At 48.9% G+C, this 19,306-nt stretch overlaps 1 protein-coding gene and 1 pseudogene across 1 annotated transcript in view; both read left to right on the forward strand.

The window, feature by feature from the left end:
* The first annotated feature begins 1,362 nt into the window (after window positions 1-1,362).
* On the forward strand, window positions 1,363-1,480 carry LOC115803608 (5S ribosomal RNA; annotated as a pseudogene).
* A 16,131-nt stretch (window positions 1,481-17,611) lies between these two features.
* UBE2G1 (ubiquitin conjugating enzyme E2 G1) overlaps window positions 17,612-19,306 on the forward strand; it is a 132,007-nt gene continuing 130,312 nt past the window's right edge. Inside the window, exon 1 of the mRNA XM_089900589.1 lies at window positions 17,612-17,841. Within this exon, the coding sequence (XP_089756715.1) occupies window positions 17,646-17,841 (196 nt within the window). The 5' untranslated portion in view covers window positions 17,612-17,645. The remainder of the gene's footprint in view (window positions 17,842-19,306) is intronic.

Genomic DNA, 19,306 nt, shown 5'->3' on the forward strand with positions numbered 1-19,306 from the left:
GAAACATAGGGAAGTTCAAAATCAGGCCTTTCAGCCCGAGCACACACAGGCAGGCTGGCATCATGGCTAAGATCCTAACCCGGAGCCAGACTCGCTACTCACTGACCCTTTGATCTTAGGCCAATCAACCTCTCTGTGCCTCTATTATCCCATCTATAAAATGGGGATGGGGCTTCCCTGGTGGCGCAGTGGTTAAGAGTCCACCTGCCAACGCAGGGGACACGGGTTTCAGCCCTGGTCCGGGAAGATCCCACGTGCCGCGGAGCAGCTAAGCCTGTGCGCCACAACTACTGAGCCTGCGTGCCCTAGAACCCATGCTCTGCAACAAGAGAAGCCACAACAATGAGAAGCCTGCGCACCGCAATGAAGAGTAGCCCCCGCTCACCACAATTAGAGAAAGCCCGCACGCAGCAGCGAAGACCCAACACAGCCAAAAATAAGTAAATAAATAAATTTATAAAATGGGGATAATGATAGTACATACCTCATAGGGTTGTTGTGGCTTAAATGAGTTTGAAATGTGCCTAGAACTTTGCCTGGTGTTGAGGAAATGCTATGTCAGTGTTAAATAAAATAGGGTTTTCCCCGGCACACATAGATGAGACTTTGGTCTCAGCCCTGCCCTCAGGGCCGAGGAGTGACGGGCAGAGCTACACCCTCAAGTATGAGTGCATGAGTGAGAAACCAAGGCCGCAAGCACACACACACACTCACACTCATGCACACTACACAAGAGCACTGCAGCTAGTGAACACTGAGACAGAGCTGCCCCCCATCCAGAGGCAGCTGCCCCAGATATACTGGTCATGGTCACCCCTTTCCAGGTCCAGCCCTCACTATGCCAGCCCAGAATGCCACCCTGCCTTGGCTTTCAGAGCAAGGCAGCAGCTCAAGGAGTCAGAACCCCTGGGATTGGTCAAACCCAGGAGACTGCGTGTTGGCCAGGAGCACAGCATCAGAATACGACTGACTGCCTTGGGCTCCTCGGCTTCCAAAGGTGGGTTCCTACCAGGGATTCAGGATTTGACCTCTAGAGGGTTTTTTATGAAGAAGCTTTGCCCAAGAGGCATTTTAGGAATAAAACAGGAGAACATCACGTCCCAGGAGCAGGAGGCCGGCGGGGGGCAACACAGAGTCATGGATGACCACGTAGGAAGCCTGGGGTCCAACACTACGAGAGGCAAACAAGAGGCTTTCCCTCTCTGCGCCTCAACTACCCTATCTGAATATTGGTGGCCATGGTGGTGGAGGGATTGGATGGCCCTAGAAGGTCCACTCAGCTTTGCAGTTTGTGTGTACGTCTCTCACTCAAAGGGATGGGAAGTAGGAGGTTTCAGGGTTGGTTAACTCAGTGGCACCATGGTCTACGGCCATACCACCCTGAACACACCCGATCTCATCTGATCTCGGAAGCTAAGCAGGGTCGGGCCTGGTTAGTACTTGGATGGGAGAACTCAGTGGCACCATGATGTCATCGAACACGCCAGTGTTTTCCATCTTTCCTCTCTGAAATCTTTATAGTGTTGGCCTTTGAGTACTTATTATTGCTGTATAACAACCCCCCCCCAAATGTATGGCTTTAAGCAACAATATTTATTATCCCTCATGGCTTCAATGGGTCAGGAATTCAAGAGCAGCTTACTGGGGGTTCTGGCTCAGTCTCTAATGTGGTGCAGTGAGATGTCACCTGGGGCTGTGCTCATCTGAAGGCTTGACTGGAGCTGGAGGGTCCACTTCCAAGGACCCCCATGGTTCACCCACATGGCTGGCAAGTCGGCCCTGGCTGTTGACTCCTCTCTGCAGATCTGCCTGAGTGTCCTCACAGGGGGTTATGTGTCCTTACAGTGTGGTGGCTTGCTCCCTCCAGAGGGAGCAATCCAATAGGAACCAGGGCAGAAACTTCAATACCTTTCACAATCTAGCCCTCTAAGTCTGCATTCTGCTGTATTCTAATCGGTCACATAGGCCAGCCCTGATTCACTGCACGAGAGGACTACACAAGGGCATGGAAACCAGGAGGCAAAGCTACCTGGAGATCTTCTTGAAGGCTGGCTACCTCAGCCTTCGTCTGTAGGTTGGCCCTCTCACATATAAGAAGGAAGATTTCTTTTCTTTTTTTTTCTTTTCTTTAAGATATTTTTGATATGGATCATTTTTTTTTTGCTGTACGCGGGCCTCTCCCGTTGCGGAGCACAGGCTCCGGACGTGCAGGCTCAGTGGCCATGGCTCACGGGCCCAGCCGCTCCGCGGCATGTGGGATCTTCCCGGACCGGGGCACGAACCCATGTCCCCTGCATTGGCAGGTGGACTCTCAACCACTGCGCCACCAGGGAAGCCCAATGTGGACCATTTTTGAAGTCTTTATTGAATTTGTTACAATACTGCTTATGTTTTGGGTTTTTTGGCCGAGAGGCATGTGGGATCTTAGCTCCCTGACCAGGGATCAAACCCGTACCTCCTACATTGGAAGGTGAAGTCTTAACCACTGGATGGTCAGGGAAGTCCTAATAAGGAAGATTTCTCCTGAAATATATTCATGTGTATTTATCAGAGAGGAAAATCTTCCCCAGAAATCCCCCAGCCAGCATCCCCTCAAGACCCTCCAGCCAGGTTTGAGCCAATGTCTGTGACCCAGCTGCAAGAGAAGCTGGGAAGGTGGGCCCCGTGGGAGGCTGCCTCCGTTAGTAAAGAAGAAGTAGGAAAGTAGCCGTTGGGTGAGCAAACAACATCTTTCACAGAAAGCTAACCACTTCGGTGCCCTACAAGAGGGAGTGACCACACTCCCAGGATAAGGGGGTGTCATGTGACCCTTTATATTTGGAGGGTTTAAACAAGCCCCTGGTGTGGGTTCCCAAGGAGAAAAGGAAACACTGTCCTAACCTGGGGCTCCTGAAGCTAGCGGGCACACTAACTAGGGGGAAGTGTACAGGAAAGAGAGCTGCTACACACTGAGAGCCACAGGCTTGGGATCTCAAGCCTGCGAGCCCCTTGCTGAGTTTAGCCGGTTTTCAAAAGGACACAAGGGCATCCTTCACCAGCAAGTCCTATGGACTGGTTGGGATCAGGCTCCAATAGTGACACCATGTGGCCATAAGAAGCAACAGCAGTCATGAACTATTCCAGGCATAGTATAAACCCCCAAAGTTCATGGATAATTCAGGGTGGTCTAAAGATCCTGGATTTCTTGCTAATGAGACACATGCAATCATGAGTGATTAACTGGGAAAATAAGAGCTGTGATCAAATTGTATCCCACATTATGGAACCCACCTTTTTTTTTTTTTTTTTTTTTGCTGTACGCGGGCCTCTCACTGTTGTGGCCACTCCCGTTGCGGAGCACAGGCTCCGGACGCGCAGGCTCAGCGGCCATGGCTCAGGGGCCCAGCCGCTCCGCGGCACGTGGGATCCTCCCGGACCGGGGCACGAACCCGTGTCCCCATGATCGGCAGGCGGACTCTCAACCACTGCGCCACCAGGGAAGCCCAGAACCGACCATTTTTATAAAGCATATACCCAGGGCAAAAGTATAGAAGCATATATCCCAAAGAGTTAACAGTATTTATCTCAGGCTCCTAGAATTATAGGTACTTTTTTTCCTTTCTTTTCTTTTCTTTTTTCTTTACTTGCCAATAGTCATAATAGCAAATATCAAATAGTACTCACCATGTGCTGGACCCTGCCAACTACCTGTGAATTGGGTGTGATAATTTTAGAATCAGAAACAGCCCCAAAGAGGCTAAATAACTGCCCCACCCGGTTCTGAACTCTGTGCTCCTCTCCTTTTTGCTATACTATCTTTTTTTTGGCCGTGCTTAGGGGATCTTAGTTCCCCAAAAAGGGATTGAACCCAGGCCCCAGTAGTGAAAGCACTGAGTCCTAACCACTGGAACGCCAGGGAATTCCCTGTACTACCTTACTGTCTCATTTGTATATACTAAATTTTCTGCAGTACCTCACTTACATAATAATATTAAAAAAGAAAAAGTAGTGGCCTGTATAGTTTTTATGATCACACCAAAAAATAATGCTATGAAACAAAACAAGATAAACATGACCTACCATGTGCTATACCTGTGGCTGAGGCAGGGTCAGGGCTGCCGGTGCTGCATGGGTGCAGCTACACCAGAAAGATCAGGATTTTGTGACTGCAAAAGCCCACTTCCCCTCTTCACCTGGGCTCCCCTGTTTTGTTTTTTTTCTTTTTGGGCCATACCACGAGTCTTGCAGGATCTTAGATCCCCAATCAGGGATCAAAGCCGGGCCCTAACCACTAGACCTCCAGGGAATTCCCTGGGCTTTCTTGATTTGGTAGCAATTTTGAAAATTCCTCCTTTTCCTTGGAAGCTATGAATACAAGGACTAGCAGTTAATAGGCACCTAGCCGTGGTGAGTGGTGGGCCTGAACTGGGGGCAGGGTGAGGCTGAGGGAGGCTGCCAAACTAAAGGGAAAATGGGAAAAGAGAAGGAAAGGAAGAAAGGGAGAGGGAAAGAGGAAGTGGGCAGAGACAGATGAAAAAAAGGAAGGGAATTTTCTAAACTTTCCCCAACCCCCGGCTCTCAGTGTTCCCTGAGCTTTCAACATCCACCCATTGGGCTCATGATACCACCTCCTACTGGTGTTTCCAAACTCCACTCAGAGGTCACCTCCTCCAGGAAGCCTGCAGGCTTGGCTGAGTACTTATCTTTATCCTGAATCTTACTGCTCGTTATTGGGATTTTCTCTCTTTCCCATGAGTCAGTAAGCCCCTCAAAGGAAAGGCACTCTTTCTGCCTCCTCCAGAGTCTGGCCCAGGCCTTAACCAGAGCAGCAAGACAGAATGGATGTTCTGAATGAGTGAATGAAACATGCCTCTTAGGCGACCAGCTGCACCAGCCTGGGACTAATTATTTTCAGCAGAGGTATATCTTTTTTGTTGTTTTTTAAAATTTATTTATTTATTTATTCTTATTTTTGGCTGCGCACTGGCTTTCTCTAGTTGTGGTGAGCGGGGGCTACTCTTCATTGCAGTGCGCGGGCTTCTCATTGCGGTGGCTTCTCTTGTTGCAGAGCATGGGCTCTAGGCGTGCGGCCTTCAATAGTTGTGGCACGTGGGCTCAGTACTTGTGGCTCGCAGGCTCTAGAGCACAGGCTCAGTAGTTGTGGTGCATGGGCTTAGTTGCTCTGCGGCACGTGGGATCTTCCCAGACCAGGGCTCGAACCCATGTCCCCTGCATTGGCAGGGGGATTCTTAACCACTGAGCCACCAGGGAAGCCGCTCAGCTGAGGTATTTCTGTTGCTCCAGCCTTTACTAGCAAATAGCTAGAACTCTGTCCCCTTTTGAAAACATGACCCAACACACTTCTTTGGGGATCATGCAGAGGGTGGCGTGCTTGTGCACAGAATGTTCTCTCAAGTATAGGGCACCTAGGAGCTCTCTGCACACAAGGACACCCCTCTGTGGGGCTTCCGGCAGCCCTGGGGAAGCAATCCCTGTGCTAGTGTTCACAGCTCCCTTCCCTTTTGGCGTGGACCAGGATGTGAGGAGTGGAGCACAGCCTAAGTGGTTGCCTGAGCTGTACACGGCACCAGGGACTTCCCTGGTGGTCCAGTGGTTAGGACTCTGCGCTTCCACTGCAGGGGGCACGGGTTTGATCCCTGGTCAGAGAACTAAGGTCCCACCTGCCACATGGCACAGCCAAAAATAAAAATAAAAAGTTAAGCTGGAGGCCCTGACTCTCTTGTTATTTAGGGCAATTTATTTTCCAGGGGCCAACCTAGACCCTCATGCAAAAAGACAACGCCTTTCTTCCCCATGTATTCAAGCATAACTGAAAGCGACAGGAGGACAAGCTGCGTCGTGACTCCCAATGAAAGAATTTGGAGACCCAGGGACTTGAAGCTCGGGTTCTAGTTCCAGCTCTGCCTCTAGGTGTCCCGTGCCCAGCTGTAACACTCACACCACCAAAGAGAAGCAGGAGTTCCTGGCTCCTGGCTCCACGTGAGACTACCCCACCACCAAGCCACTGGAGAGATGAGGCCTTCATAGCTGCCTAAGAGAACAGATACTGCAGCAAGCAACTGCCTCACTCTTGACCACATTCCCCTGGCAACTAAGGGGGCAAGGAGCCCATGGTCCCCACACCAAGCAGCGTGAACTAATTATCTGTTGCTGCTTAGCAAAGTATGCCCAAATTTTATGGCTTAAAACAATAATAATATTTTAAATTATAAGAATTATAATTCTTCCCTGGTGGCGCAGTGGTTAAGAATCCGCCTGCCAATGCAGGGGACACAGGTTCAATCCCTGTTCTGGGAAGATCCCACATGCCGCGGAGCAACTAAGCCCGTGAGCCACAACTACTGAGCCCACATGCCACAACTACTGAAGCCTGTGTGCCTAGAGCCCATGCTCCGGAGCGAGAGAAGCCACCACAATGAGAAGCCCGCGCACTGCAATGAAGAGTAGCCCCCACTCGCCGCAACTAGAGAAAGCCTGTGCACAGCAACGAAGACCCAACACAGCCAGAAATAAATAAAATTTAAAAATAATAATAATTATACACCATGACCAAGCAGGATTTATCGTAGGGATGCAAGGTTGGTTTAATATCTCAAAAATCAATTAATGTAATATATCACATCAATAAACAAAAATCATATGATCTCAACGGATGCCAAAAAAAAAAGGCATTTAACAAATCCCATACCCTTGCCTGATTAAAAGCACTCAAACTAAGAATAGAATGGAACTTCCTCATTCTGAAAAAGGACATCTATGAAAAATCCACAACTAACATACTTAATCGTAAATGACTGGATGTTTTTCCCCTAAGATCAGGAATAAGACCAGAATGTCTGCTCTCACCACTTCTACTTAACATTTTAGTGGAGGTTGTAGTCAGGGCAATTAGTCAAGAAAAAGAAAGAAAAGGTACCCAGATTGGAAAGGAAGAATTAAAACTATTTCTGGTCACAGATGATATGATCTTTTATATGGAAAACCCTAAGGAATCCACTAAAGGACCTTTAGAACTAATAAATGAGTTCAGCAAGTTTACATTGTATTTCTTGCATCTCCCTCCCTCCCACCCTCCGTATCGCACCCTCTAGGTGGTCACAAAGCATTGCGCTGATCTCCCTGTGCTATGCAGCTGCTTCCCACTAGCTAGCTATTTTACATTCGGTAGTGGATATATGTCAGTGCCACTCTCTCACTTCGTCCCAGCTTCCCCGGTTTTTTGTTTTTTGTTTTTTTGATGTGGACTATTTTTTTAAGGTCTTTATTGATTTTGTTACAATATTGCTTCTGTTTTATGTTTTGGTTTTTTGGCCTCGAGGCATGTGAGATCTTAGCTCCTCGACCTGGGACTGAACCCACACCCACTGCATTGGAAGGCAAAGTATTAACCACTGGGCCACCAGGACAGTCCCTGATAGTTTTCTTGTTTGTTTTCTTTCTTTCCCGCCGTGGGTCTTAGCAGCTGCTAAGTACCTGGCGCTCATGCTGGGCTCATTCACACGTTAATAAGGAAGGGAGTGAATTGCTGTGTCACTTCTGGTAGGTCAGTGCTATTCTCTGAACTTTCTCCATGAAATAAAGTTATGTGACTGGATAAGCTCTTTGCTTCTGAGGATCAATCAGCCTTTAAGGCAAATCAGAGTTATGACGGTCAGTGGCCACCAGGTGTTGCTAAAGATAACTTCTTTGCTAAGAGATCCGTGGCAGGGTAGTTCCAAGGCTGGATGGGAGGGCTAAACAGGTCAGCTCACCGCTATGAGGGTCTCCAAGAACACCTGGAGTCAGCACATGCCTACTAGAGGCAGGGGTCTCCAGTGACTCAGCCAGCCAGGCAAAGGCCCCGGGGCTGGGGCCTCAGTCTTCCCATCTGTCCACTGGGTGTAGACTCATTGTCCAGGTTCTAATTCAAATTCTTCCTCTGTAGCAGAATTGGGGTGGGAGGAAAGGAAGATGGAAAAGGGGAAGAGGGTACCCTGTTCCTCCTTCTTCTGCTCTCAGGGGCCCTTCTCTTGGGACAGGGACATGTCTTTCCCAGGGTGCGCTCAGGGTGCCCACACATTCAACAGGAAATCTCCTGTGACAGTGTGACTTCATTATCACCATGTCTGCGATGAGGCAGAAACAATCATGTTCCACAGAATTCCTCTTGTGTGAGTTGGGGAGATCCTGGAGGAGGAGGGGAAGTGTATTTTTCTAAACCAACAAATGTTAAGACCATTAGTAGTCAGGGTTCAACAAACACAGGCCACCAACCAGTTTTGCTAACAGGTCAGAGTCTGCAGACCCCTGGTTTAGAGGAAACCCTGTAAGGAGCCGCTTGGGGTCCTAGGCATCTATGAAACAGAAGAGCCTCAGGGAGAGGCACTGATCTGTGCAAGGTCTGCACTTTCTTCCTTCGGATAAAACACACACACAGAATAGGCTCAACACACTGCTATAAGTGTTGAGTCCAGGGAGAGATCAGTTTGGGTTCTGGGAGAGGAAGGAGAGAGGCAACCAGAGACAAGAGGAAATGACTGTGGCTTGGGGGGTGACTCTCCAAGTCCCCAAGTTTTGGGACTTCTCTGTGGTCCAGTGGTTAGGACTCTGTGCTTCCACTGCAGGGGGTATGGGTTCGGTCCCTGGTCGGGAAACTAGGATCCCCATATGCCACGTGGTGTGGGCCCCCGCACCAAAAAAGACCCCAGATCTTCAGTGAGAATGAATTTTTCTGCACACATCCAAGTGGTCAAAATGGTTAACGCGAGAGGGGTTATGCCTCTTGCCAGAACGCTCATCCTCACCTGATTCGATCCAGCCCCCGAAGAGAAGGGGGGCATCCTTTCAGGGGTATATTCAGACCCAGGACTGATGCAAGACTTGGGAACACAGCCTCCCGCTCCTTGTCAAACACCCATGGGCAAGAGGGGAGGAGCTGAGAAAAGGGAACCCTCTTGCACTGTTGGTGGGAATGTAAACTGATACAGCCACTATGGAGAACAGTATGGAGGTTCCTTAAAAAACTAAAAATAGAACTACCATATGACCCAGCAATCCCACTCCTGGGCATATACCCTGAGAAAACCATAATTCAAAAAGAGTCATGTACCACAATGTTCATTGCAGCTCTATTTACAATAGCCAGGACATGGAAGCAACCCAAGTGTCCATCGACAGATGAATGGATAAAGAAAATGTGGCACATATATATATATAATGGAATATTACTCAGCCATAAAAAGAAACGAAGTTGAGTTATTTGTAGTGAGGTGGATGGGCCTAGAGACTGTCATACAGAGTGAAGTAAGTCAGAAAGAGAAAAACAAGTACCGTATGCTAACATATATATATGGAATCCAAAAAAAAAAAAAAAAAGGTTCTGAAGAACCTAGGGGCGGGACAGGAATAAAGACGCAGACGACATAGAGAATGGACTTGAGGACACAGGGAGGGGGAAGGGTAAGCTGGGACGAAGTGAGAAGAGGTGCATGGACTTATACACACTACCAAATGTAAAATAGACAGCTGGTGGGAAGCAGCCGCATAGCACAGGGAGATCAGCGACTACCTAGAGGGGTGGGATAGGGAGGGTGGGAGGGAGATGCAAGAGGGAGGAGATATGGGGATATATGTATATGTATAGCTGATTCACTTTGTTATGAAGCAGAAACTGACACACCAGTGTAAAGCAATTGTACTCCAATAAAGATGTTAAAAAAAAAAAAGGCAGAATACAACTATACTCCAATAAAATCTAAAAAAAAAAAGAAACCCACACACTTCAACTAAAGTCACAACCAAAGGGTGGGGTGGTAAGGGGGGGCAGAATAAAGCAAAGGCGAATTTACATATCTATCTATCTAATCAGCTTTATTGATATATAATTCACATACCACACATTCACCCATTAAAATTGTACAATTCAATGGTTTTTAGTCTTTTCAGAGTTACGCACCATCACCACGATCAACTTTAAAACATTTCCTCAGGGAGTTCCCTAGTGGCCTAGTGGTTAGGATTCTGGGCTTTCACTGCTGTGGCCCAGGTTCAATCCCTGGTTGGGGAACAGAGATCCTGCAAGCTGTGCAGTGCAGCCAAAACATAAAAATAATAATTATAGTAATAAAACACTTCATCAGCACAAAAAGAAACCCTGTACCCATGAACAGTCACTCCCCATTTTTCCCCAGCTTCTCCCCTTTACCCCCCACCTCAGCCCTGGCAACCACCAGTCTACTTTCTGTCTCTGTGGATTTGCCTATTCTGGACATTTCATATGAATGGAATCATACATTGGCCTTTTGTGTCTGGCTTTGTTCACTGAGCATAGTGTTTTCAAGGTTCATCCATGTCATCACGTGGAGCAGTACTACATTCCTTTTTATGGCTGAATAATATTCCGTTGTAGGGAATCTACTATGATTTGTTTATGCATTCATCATTGATGGACATCGGGGTTGTTTCCACCTTTTGGCTATTATGACTAATGCTGCTGTGAGAATTCATGTACAAGTTTTTGTGTGAACCTACGTTTTCAATGTATTGGGTATATACCTAGAAGTGGAATTGCTGGATCAAATGGCAGCTCCATTTTTAACAGCTTGAGGAAATGCCAGACTGTTTTCCACAGCAGCTGCACCATGCTACATTCCCACCAGCAACATGCAAGGGTTCCAATTTCCCCACATCCTTGCAAACATTTGTTGTCTGCCTTTTTGATTCTAGCCATCCTAGTGGGTGTGAAGTAGTATCTTACTTATTGAAGTTTTTTTTTTTTTTCCTTCAAATGCTTGGCTTTTTATTTATTTATTTATTTTTGGCTGTGTTCAGTCTTCATTTCTGTGCGAGGGCTTTCTCTAGTTGTGGCAAGCGGGGGCCACTCTTCATCGCGGTGCGCGGGCCTCTCACTATCACGGCCTCTCTTGTTGCAGAGCACGGGCTCCAGACGCGCAGGCTCAGTAGTTGTAGCTCTCGGGCTCTAGAGCACAGGCTCAGTAGTTGTGGCGCACGGGCTTAGTTGCTCCGCGGTAGGTGGGATCTTCCCGGACCAGGGCTCGAACCCATGTTCCCTGCATTAGCAGACGGATTCTCAACCACTGCGCCACCAGGGAAGCCCTTACTGAAGTTTTGATTGGCACTTCCTTCATGACTAATGATGTTGAACATCTTTATGTAGTTATTGGTCATTTGCATATCTTCTTCAGAGAAAGGTCTATCCAAATCCTTTGCCAATTTTTATATTGGGTTATTTTTCTCTTTATTGTTTGTTTTGTTTGTTGGTTTGGTTTTTGGCCACATGGCTTGTGGGATCTTAGTTCCCGATCAGGGATGGAACCTGGGCCAGGGCGGTGAAAGCATGGAGTCCTAACCACTGGACCACCACCAGCGAGTTCCCTGTCTTTTTATTGTTAAGTTGTAAGAGTTCTTTATTTTCTAGATACAAATCCCTCATCACTACATGATTTGCAAAATTATTTTCTCATTCTCCCATGGGTTTCTTTTTTCACGTTCTTGATATTTGCTTTATATGTTTTAAGGATATATTATTAGGTAATACAACTTGAGAATTTTTCATCTTAGCAGGTTGTTCCTGTAATCGTAATGTACATATTCTTGTTTTTCCTCATAAATATTTTTTTTCTTAAATAATAGTTTGTTTGATATTTGTAGATATACACCAGCTTTCTTTTGGTTAGTATTTTCTATTTATTTTCAACCTTCCATATCCTCGTTTTAGATGTTTTCTCTTGTAAACAGCATGAATCTGGATTCTTTTTATAATCCAATCTGACAGCCAATCTGGCCAAGTTGGAGCATTTACAATTATCGTGACTCAGGCTAAACAGAGGTGTCTGCAATCTGCCATGGGTTGGACAGGAGGAGGGAAAAGGAACTGCCATTTATCAAATGTTAGTTTTGTGCCAGCCCTGTGCCATGTGTGTCCCACAGGTGGCCTTGGTCAATGCTCACACTGTGTTGGCATAAATATCATTACTCCTTTTTTTTTTTTTTTTTTTTTTTTTCAGCACCGCGTGGCTTGCAGGATCTTAGTTCCCTGACCAGGGTTTGAACCCACATCCTCTGCGGTGAAAGTGTGAGTCCTAACCACTGGACCTCCAGGGAATTCCTGAAAGTTTTTTTTTTTAATTGAAGTATAGTGAATTTACAACGTTGTGTTTTTATCAAGTGTACAGCAACACTTTTTCAGTTATATATGTGTGTGCATATATATATATATCCTTTTTCAGATTCTTTTCCATTATAAGTTATTATAAGATATCGAGTATACTTCCCTATGCCATATAGTAGGTCCTTGTTGTTTACCTATTTTATATATAGTAGTGTATATATGTTAACCCCAAACTCCTAATTTATCTCCCCCACCATTACTCCTATTTTATAGAGGAAGGGATCAAAGTTCTGCACAGTTAAGTCACCCAAAGCCACACAGCTAGTAAGTGGCAGAGTCAGGGCCCTGGCTGGGCTCCAGACCCCATCCCCACTACCTGCAGGGCATCCAGGAACCCTCCCAGAATGGGCAGGATCTAGCTGCACCTTGAAGGTCAGACTGTGATAGAGAAAGCAGGAAAGGGTTTCCAGGCAAAGGGAACAGTCACAACTGTTGGGTGCCGAGGTGCATCACAGTCAGAGGGTGAGGTCCCTGTTCCACTTAACGCAGGCCACCCACAGGTATAGAAATGTCTGTTCCCCACACTCACTCCCACCCCCTGGCCTTTCTCCTGCCCATGACAGGCACAATAGGTCAGGCTGAGAGCTTTCACAGGAATCTGGCAAACAAGGCAATTCTGTTCCTGTTCCAGTTGTGTTCTGGGGAAATGTTTAACCCACTGAGTGGGGAGGGGGACTTGTAGCATTTGTCAATTGCCATGGTACAAGTACTCCCATCATGTCCAGACTTGCAACATTACTAAATACACAGCACCTGCAAGCCCAGAAGAGCCAGCTCCAGCCCACCACCCTACCTACTCCCTCCTGGAAAACTATGCCCAAAGGTATGCCCAACTGCTACTGGAGGCTGTGCCTTTCCAGTGGGGTGCAGATGCTTCACACCCCACCCCCCCTTCTCCTTCTCCAGCTGGGCTTGGCAGTCTCTGCCCTTCAGGGAGCAGTAGAGAGACACAGCTGAAAGAGAGCACTGGCCTAGCGAGCTGCTGGAGACAACGGATGCACTGTGAGCGCTCAGGGGCACCCTTGGTGCATGCACAGCTCTGTGTGTGCCCGTGTTTGGGGGCTGCTCTTGAAGTTGAACCGGAACATGCACCTGTAAGCGGTGATTTTTTTAAATGTGATGTTTTAAGAGTACCTGTGGGAGACTTCCTGGGTGGTCCAGCAGTTAAGACTTTGGGCTTCCACTGCAGGGGGCGTGGGTTCAACCTCTGGTCAGGGAACTAAGATCCTGCATGCCATGTAGCCAAAAAGGAAAAAAAAAGTACCTATGTGTTAATTATGCCCACAATTGTGTCTTAAGCTGTTAAGGACAAGGGGCTTCTCTCTGCCTCAGATGTTCTGAACCCCTTCCCTGCTTCCGTCCCCATGGGCACAGCAACTTCATTCAGCCTGGGTCTCACATATGGCCCAAGACAAACCTAGAAACCTGTTGCAGGGGGATGGGCTGGGCCAGGTGAAGGTTCATGGGACACAGCTGAATCCTCAGGTGAGTGGGAATGATGGTGAAGGAGGACAGCAAGCTGGAGGAAGGGCAGGGGGCGGACACAGGCTGTCAGCAGGAGGCAGGCAAGGAGGGGGTGGAGCGCAAGTGGCAGAGCCAATGATTCAGGAAAGGGATGCTCAAGACCAGCGGAAGAGCCTTCAGTCATCTGCCTGCAGGCACCCTTGGTCCCACTGCGGAGGCTTGTGGGAGGCAGGGGATGGACACATGTCTAAATCAACCCAAGGGACCTGTGCCAGCCAACTACCAGCTGACTCCATCACTCAAACTGAACGGCATCTTCTTGGCTCCAAATCTGCTGGTGGGCAGAGCTCCAGGGAGAGGCTTGATTCTAGCCAGGGAGAGGCTGAGTTCCCAGAAAGGGAACTGGGGCTGCTGTGTCACCTGAGGTCCCCAAATGCAGCCTCTCCACCCACACTGCCCCCAGGACTCCCCTCCCCTCTCCTCCCTTCCCTGCTCCTCTCTTCCCCCATCTCCCTGCCCAGCTCACTACACCCATCACTGGGCTGGTCAGAGTTTTCCCAGAGGATTGTTTGTAACCTGTGTGCATGTGTGAGTGTGCGTGTGTACCTACAGTGCATGTACAAACCTGTGTGTGCTTGTCCATACTGTGAACACTCAAGTGTGCCTGTGCATGCACAATACCCCCATGTATGCCTGGACATACACACATACACGCCCTGTGTGCCTAGACCTTGAATCCTCTTCTTTGGGGGTAATTTTGCCAGGATTCCATATATCACCTACAATGGATGTTAAAATGGCAACCACTCACATCTAAAGTCCCTCAGGGGACTTCCCTGGTGGCGCAGTGGATAAGACTCCACGCTCCCAGTGCAGGGGACCTGGGTTCAATCCCTGGTCGGGGAACTGGATCCCACATGCGTGCTACAACTAAGAGTTCGCATGCCACAACTAAGTAGCCTGCGTGCTGCAACTAAGGAGCCCACGTGCCGCAACGAAGACCTGGTGCAACCAATTAAATAAATAATAAATAAATAAAGTCCCTCAGAAGTCACCCAGTGCAACCCCACCAGTGCTTCTCAGAGAGTCACTCTTTGTATTTGTGAGGGTTTTGGTTTTGGTTGCACTGCGCAGCTTGTGCGATCTTAGTTCCCCTACCAGGGATCAAACCCCGGCATTCAGCAGTGAAAGCTTGGAATCTAACCACTGGAGCACCAGGGAATTTCCACTATTGGTATTTCAATAGAGATAATTCTCCTTTGATGGGCCCAACTCCCAACCCACTGCATGAGTTTAGTATTCCTGGTCCCAAAACCCTAGAAGGCACAAACCGCTAGTAGCGCTCTAGAAATGCCCTCACAAGTTTCCAACCTCTCATGGAGGTGGGACAGTAGAGACACAGGTGAGGACACCACAGGCTTTGTCAGTGGCTGGATTTTCTCCACAGAATCTCTGGAAAGTGTCTGGCCCCTGTGCTTAAACTCCCAAGAACTGCTAGCTCCCTATCTCCTGAAGCCATTCATCCCATGCACAGACAGCGCTACCTGAGAGAAGGTGCCCCATCACTAGTCCCACTTCCTCCCTTCAAGGGCCACCCAAGTGCTGACCCCACTCACCTGGGCCTCACAGTGCTCCGAGGAGGCCAGGCCACAAACAGGTGGGCTGGATAGGGGAGGTTCCTGAAGACTCCGGAAGAAGAGAAGCCCGTCTGACCAGCAAGAAAGCTGTAGAAACAAGGTAGAGCTCTGAGCTCGGCCAGGTGGCAGCTCTCGGGCCTGAGGCTTCGAGATGCAGCAGATGCCCACAGATACTGAAAGGGCTGCCTTCTCTCCGGCCATCCCGTCTACTGCTGCTCCAGGTGGGCGAGTGTGGTAGGTGGGGAGGAGGGGTTGCTGGGAACCGAAACTAAAGCAAAACAGCTCCCCACTCGGGCCCAGGGGGCCCAGCTGGGCTAGTGTGCTGTACAGCACGAGGCGGTGAGGGCGGGGGTGGGGTGCGGGTGCCCCAGAGGGCTGGTGGTGTGAGCTACCCGTGTCTTTTGATGGACCTACGTACCCCATTCCCTTGGGTACGTGTTGGGGAGCCCAGTTGCCCAGGGACGACCTCACTGTGCCAAACGTCCCACACCCATCTGGGGCAGAACTTTTTTGCCCAATGTAATTCCTGGAACCTTCGTTTTTTGTTTTTTGGGTTTTTTTTGCCGAGCCGCGAGGCATGCAGGATCTTAGTTCCCCGACCAGGGATCGAACCCCCTACAGTGGAAGCACAGAGCCTTAACCACTGGACCGCCAGGGAAGTCCCTAGTATTCCTGATAAAAATACTTGAGAAGACCTTCTTCTCTGGAAGTTAGATGTATTCACACAAACATCTTCCATCTGGCAAACAGGCTAATGTTGCTTACCCAGATTTTTTAAGTCCAGCTTGATGACAATTAACTAACAATTTTTTTCATATCAAATGTTTCTACCCAGAGGGAATCTTTCCACTAGATTTTTTCAAAGTATCTCCCTTTGCAGAAGATTTGAAATAAAATTTTAACTTGAGGGGGTCAAATCAGTATATCTTCTGCCCTCTTGTCAGCTTAACACGACCACACTTTGGACACAGCTGCTTAGAGGAGAAAACTAAGAAAAAAAATAACGTTATCAAACCAGAAACTGAGGGGGAGATTATCCTTATCCACACCCGTATATCTTCCTTCCTTCCTTCCTTCCTTCCTCTCCCTCCTTTCTTTTTTTCTTTCTTTCTTTCTCCCTTTGTAAGCAGATAGGTTGTGGGGCGGGGCAGGGGGGTGTGGTACCTGGAGAAAGAGAACCAGGAATGGCTTTCTTGACATAAGAGAATCCATTTTGGCCAAAGCCATTTTGTAATCTAAGCCTGGACACAATGCTTGCCCTCAAACAGTTCTCAGTAATTAATGATCTTAAGGGAGGGAATTGCAGAAACAAGGGAGGCTGCCCTGAAACAGTAGTGCAGCCTCGGGGCAGGGTCCTGGTTCCTCAAGGGATATAGGTAATAACGGATCTTTGCGTTCTGCAGGAGCTAACGCCCCACCCAGGTGGAGGACAGAATGATGATGTTGACGCTCCTGACTTCAATCAACTAAGGCTTGGACTCTGCTGCCCTTTGCCCCAATTCTATGCTGAATTCTCCTGTGCTCTAGCGCCCTCATAAATACACATGTACTCTTAGCTTAAAACTTCCCCAATTTTGCTGTTCTTGGAGACACTGCTTTGGGAGAGATCCCCCATGTTTTCCTTACTTGCTGCAAGTAATAAATCTTTCCTTCTCCCGATCTTTGGCTTGGTTGTGATACCCACCAAGAGGTGAACCCAGTTTTCAGGGACCACCTTCCCTTCTCTTCCCTCCCCTCCCCTCCCCTTCTCTACCCAGCTTTTCTCCTTTCTAGCTTTTCAGAAAGATTCCCTAAGGTTCCCGGCACTCCTTAAGCCCCAGGTAGCCTAAAGCACATCCCTCACCTCTAACGCCACTCCAACCGCGACCCTCCCCCCACCAGCAACACGTGGCATATAAAAAGAAGAAAAACTCAAGTATCTAGCAGCCTCTATCTAGCAACTGCAGGTGAGAACTTCAGGTGCGATCCAAAAGGATTCTGTGGGTCAAGGGGAAAATAAGGTTTAATTTACATAAGTCTCGTTCTGACCAGACTTTCCCCAACCTCTGTCCACCCACCCCCACCTCCACTCCCCCACCCCACCCCATGTAGGGGTTTCCAGCCCCTCCCCTCCAGCCGTCCCTGACCCACCGTCCCGGACCCACCCTCGGGCCGGGCTCCCAGTCCCCTGCCATCGAAATCCAACCCGGTCACCTTAGCCTCTGGCTGAGCGCACACACGGGGACACAGCCCAACAGGAAGTGTCAGGAACTGATCACCCCCACACGTTCACGCCCACTGGGGCATCGCCAGGCTCTGAGTCCCGCCCAGATCTTCATCCCAAGCCTGGGGCTCCGGCTCTCTAACCCCGGAGTTCCTGGAAGTCGGCCGAGAGGATGCACCCCACCTTCCCTCTCTTCCCTTCCCCGCTCCCTTCTTCCCCACGCCACACCCGGACTGAGTTCTGGAAAAGTCTCCGGGCCTGCCGAGTGGTCCTGCAGGCGTTCCCTCTCCCATCTGCTTTCTTTATTATTCTAATCGACTGCTGGAGACACCCTTTGTCAACTGCCGAGAGCTATGCAAATGACCGCGGTTGGTATTGTTATTACTAAGAGGCGCTTGGTTTCAAAATCGCTTTGAATATTCTAGCACCAAATCTTGTCTGTTCCGGGCTTGGGGGCTTCCACCGCGTTGGCCTTTTTTCCTCTCTGTGAATTGCAGGGCGGAAGCCCACCCTTAGCCCTTCCTGCTCGGAGAGGAGGTGGTTTGACAAACTGAGTGGGGAGGGCAGATAGCTTGAACTTGGAGTTGGCCGAGCCGGGGCTCGGATTCTGCCTCTGCGCCTGCGTTACTGTCTGACCTTAGGCAAGTCACTTCGTGTCTCCGACCCTCAGTTTTCTCACCCAGAGGGGACTGAACTCCCTCCTCAGAGGGTCGTCGTGTGGCCATGTGCCTGGCGAATGGAAGTAAAGCCCCTGGTGCCCGTGCACTAAAGGACCTGGGCCAGTGACAGGTCAGGTGGCAGTGGCTGTCTCCATCCGCTGGGGGAGGGCTGGCAGAGTTGCCAGATTTAGCAAAAAAAAAGTTTTTTAAAGAAAGTTTTTTTTAAAAATATAAATAAATAAATATTTATGGCTGCGTTGGGTCTTTGCTGCTGCACGCGGGCTTTCTCTAGTTGCAGACGAGCAGGGGCTGCTCTTCATTGCGGTGCGCAGGCTTCTCATTGCGATGGCTTGTCTTGTCTTTGTCTGCGGAGCATGGGCTCTAGGTGCGCGGGCTCAATAGTTGCGTCGCACAGGCTTAGTTGCTCTGCCGCATGTGGGATCTTCCCCGACCAGGACTCGAACCCGTGTTCTCTGCATTGGCAGGCAGATTCTTAACCACTGCGCCACCAGGGAAGTCCCTAGATTTAGCAAATTTTTAAAAAAGGATGCCCAGTTAAAGGAGAATTTCAAATGAGTGGTTTTCTTTTTATTTTTGAAGTATATAAGTATGTCCGTCCCATACAATATTTGGGATATACTTATACTAAAAAATTTATTTATTATTTGAAATTCAAATTTATCTGCAGACCCTAAAAGAGAGACTAAGGTACTGATAATGGGTTTCTTGTTGCCACCTGAGAGTTTTCATTTGGGACTGAGAACTCTGGGACACACGGGGTGAGAGCCTGTGGAAGAAACATGGGCTGAAGTAGGAGAAGGATCTAGAACACATGCCTGAAAAGGGCAGTGGCCACCAGGCCTGGTTGACCTTCTGCTCTAGCCAGCAGCCTGGATGGGGGCTGGGGTCGGTGGACCCCTGTTTCCCCCTTCCCCCCACCTCCAGTTTACCTGCTCCTCCTCCAGCCCTTGCTGGTCTGGCCACCAGCCCACTCCCCAACCCACATTCCCTGCACCAGAGGGACAGCAGGAGGCATCACAGAAGAAGCTAGACCCAGGTGGTAAATCAGGAGTAAAGCTAGCTGTGTGTTAATTGTCTTCCAGGAAACCAGACTGTGTCATTGCAGAAAGCCAGCAGCAGGACACGCCCCAGAGTTGGTTTAACCTGTTGTGGC

Source organism: Delphinapterus leucas, chromosome 19, assembly GCF_059928025.1.
Source record: "Delphinapterus leucas isolate spDelLeu-1000000601 "Yukka" chromosome 19, BTC_Dleu_Yukka2, whole genome shotgun sequence".
NCBI lineage: Eukaryota > Metazoa > Chordata > Mammalia > Artiodactyla > Monodontidae > Delphinapterus > Delphinapterus leucas.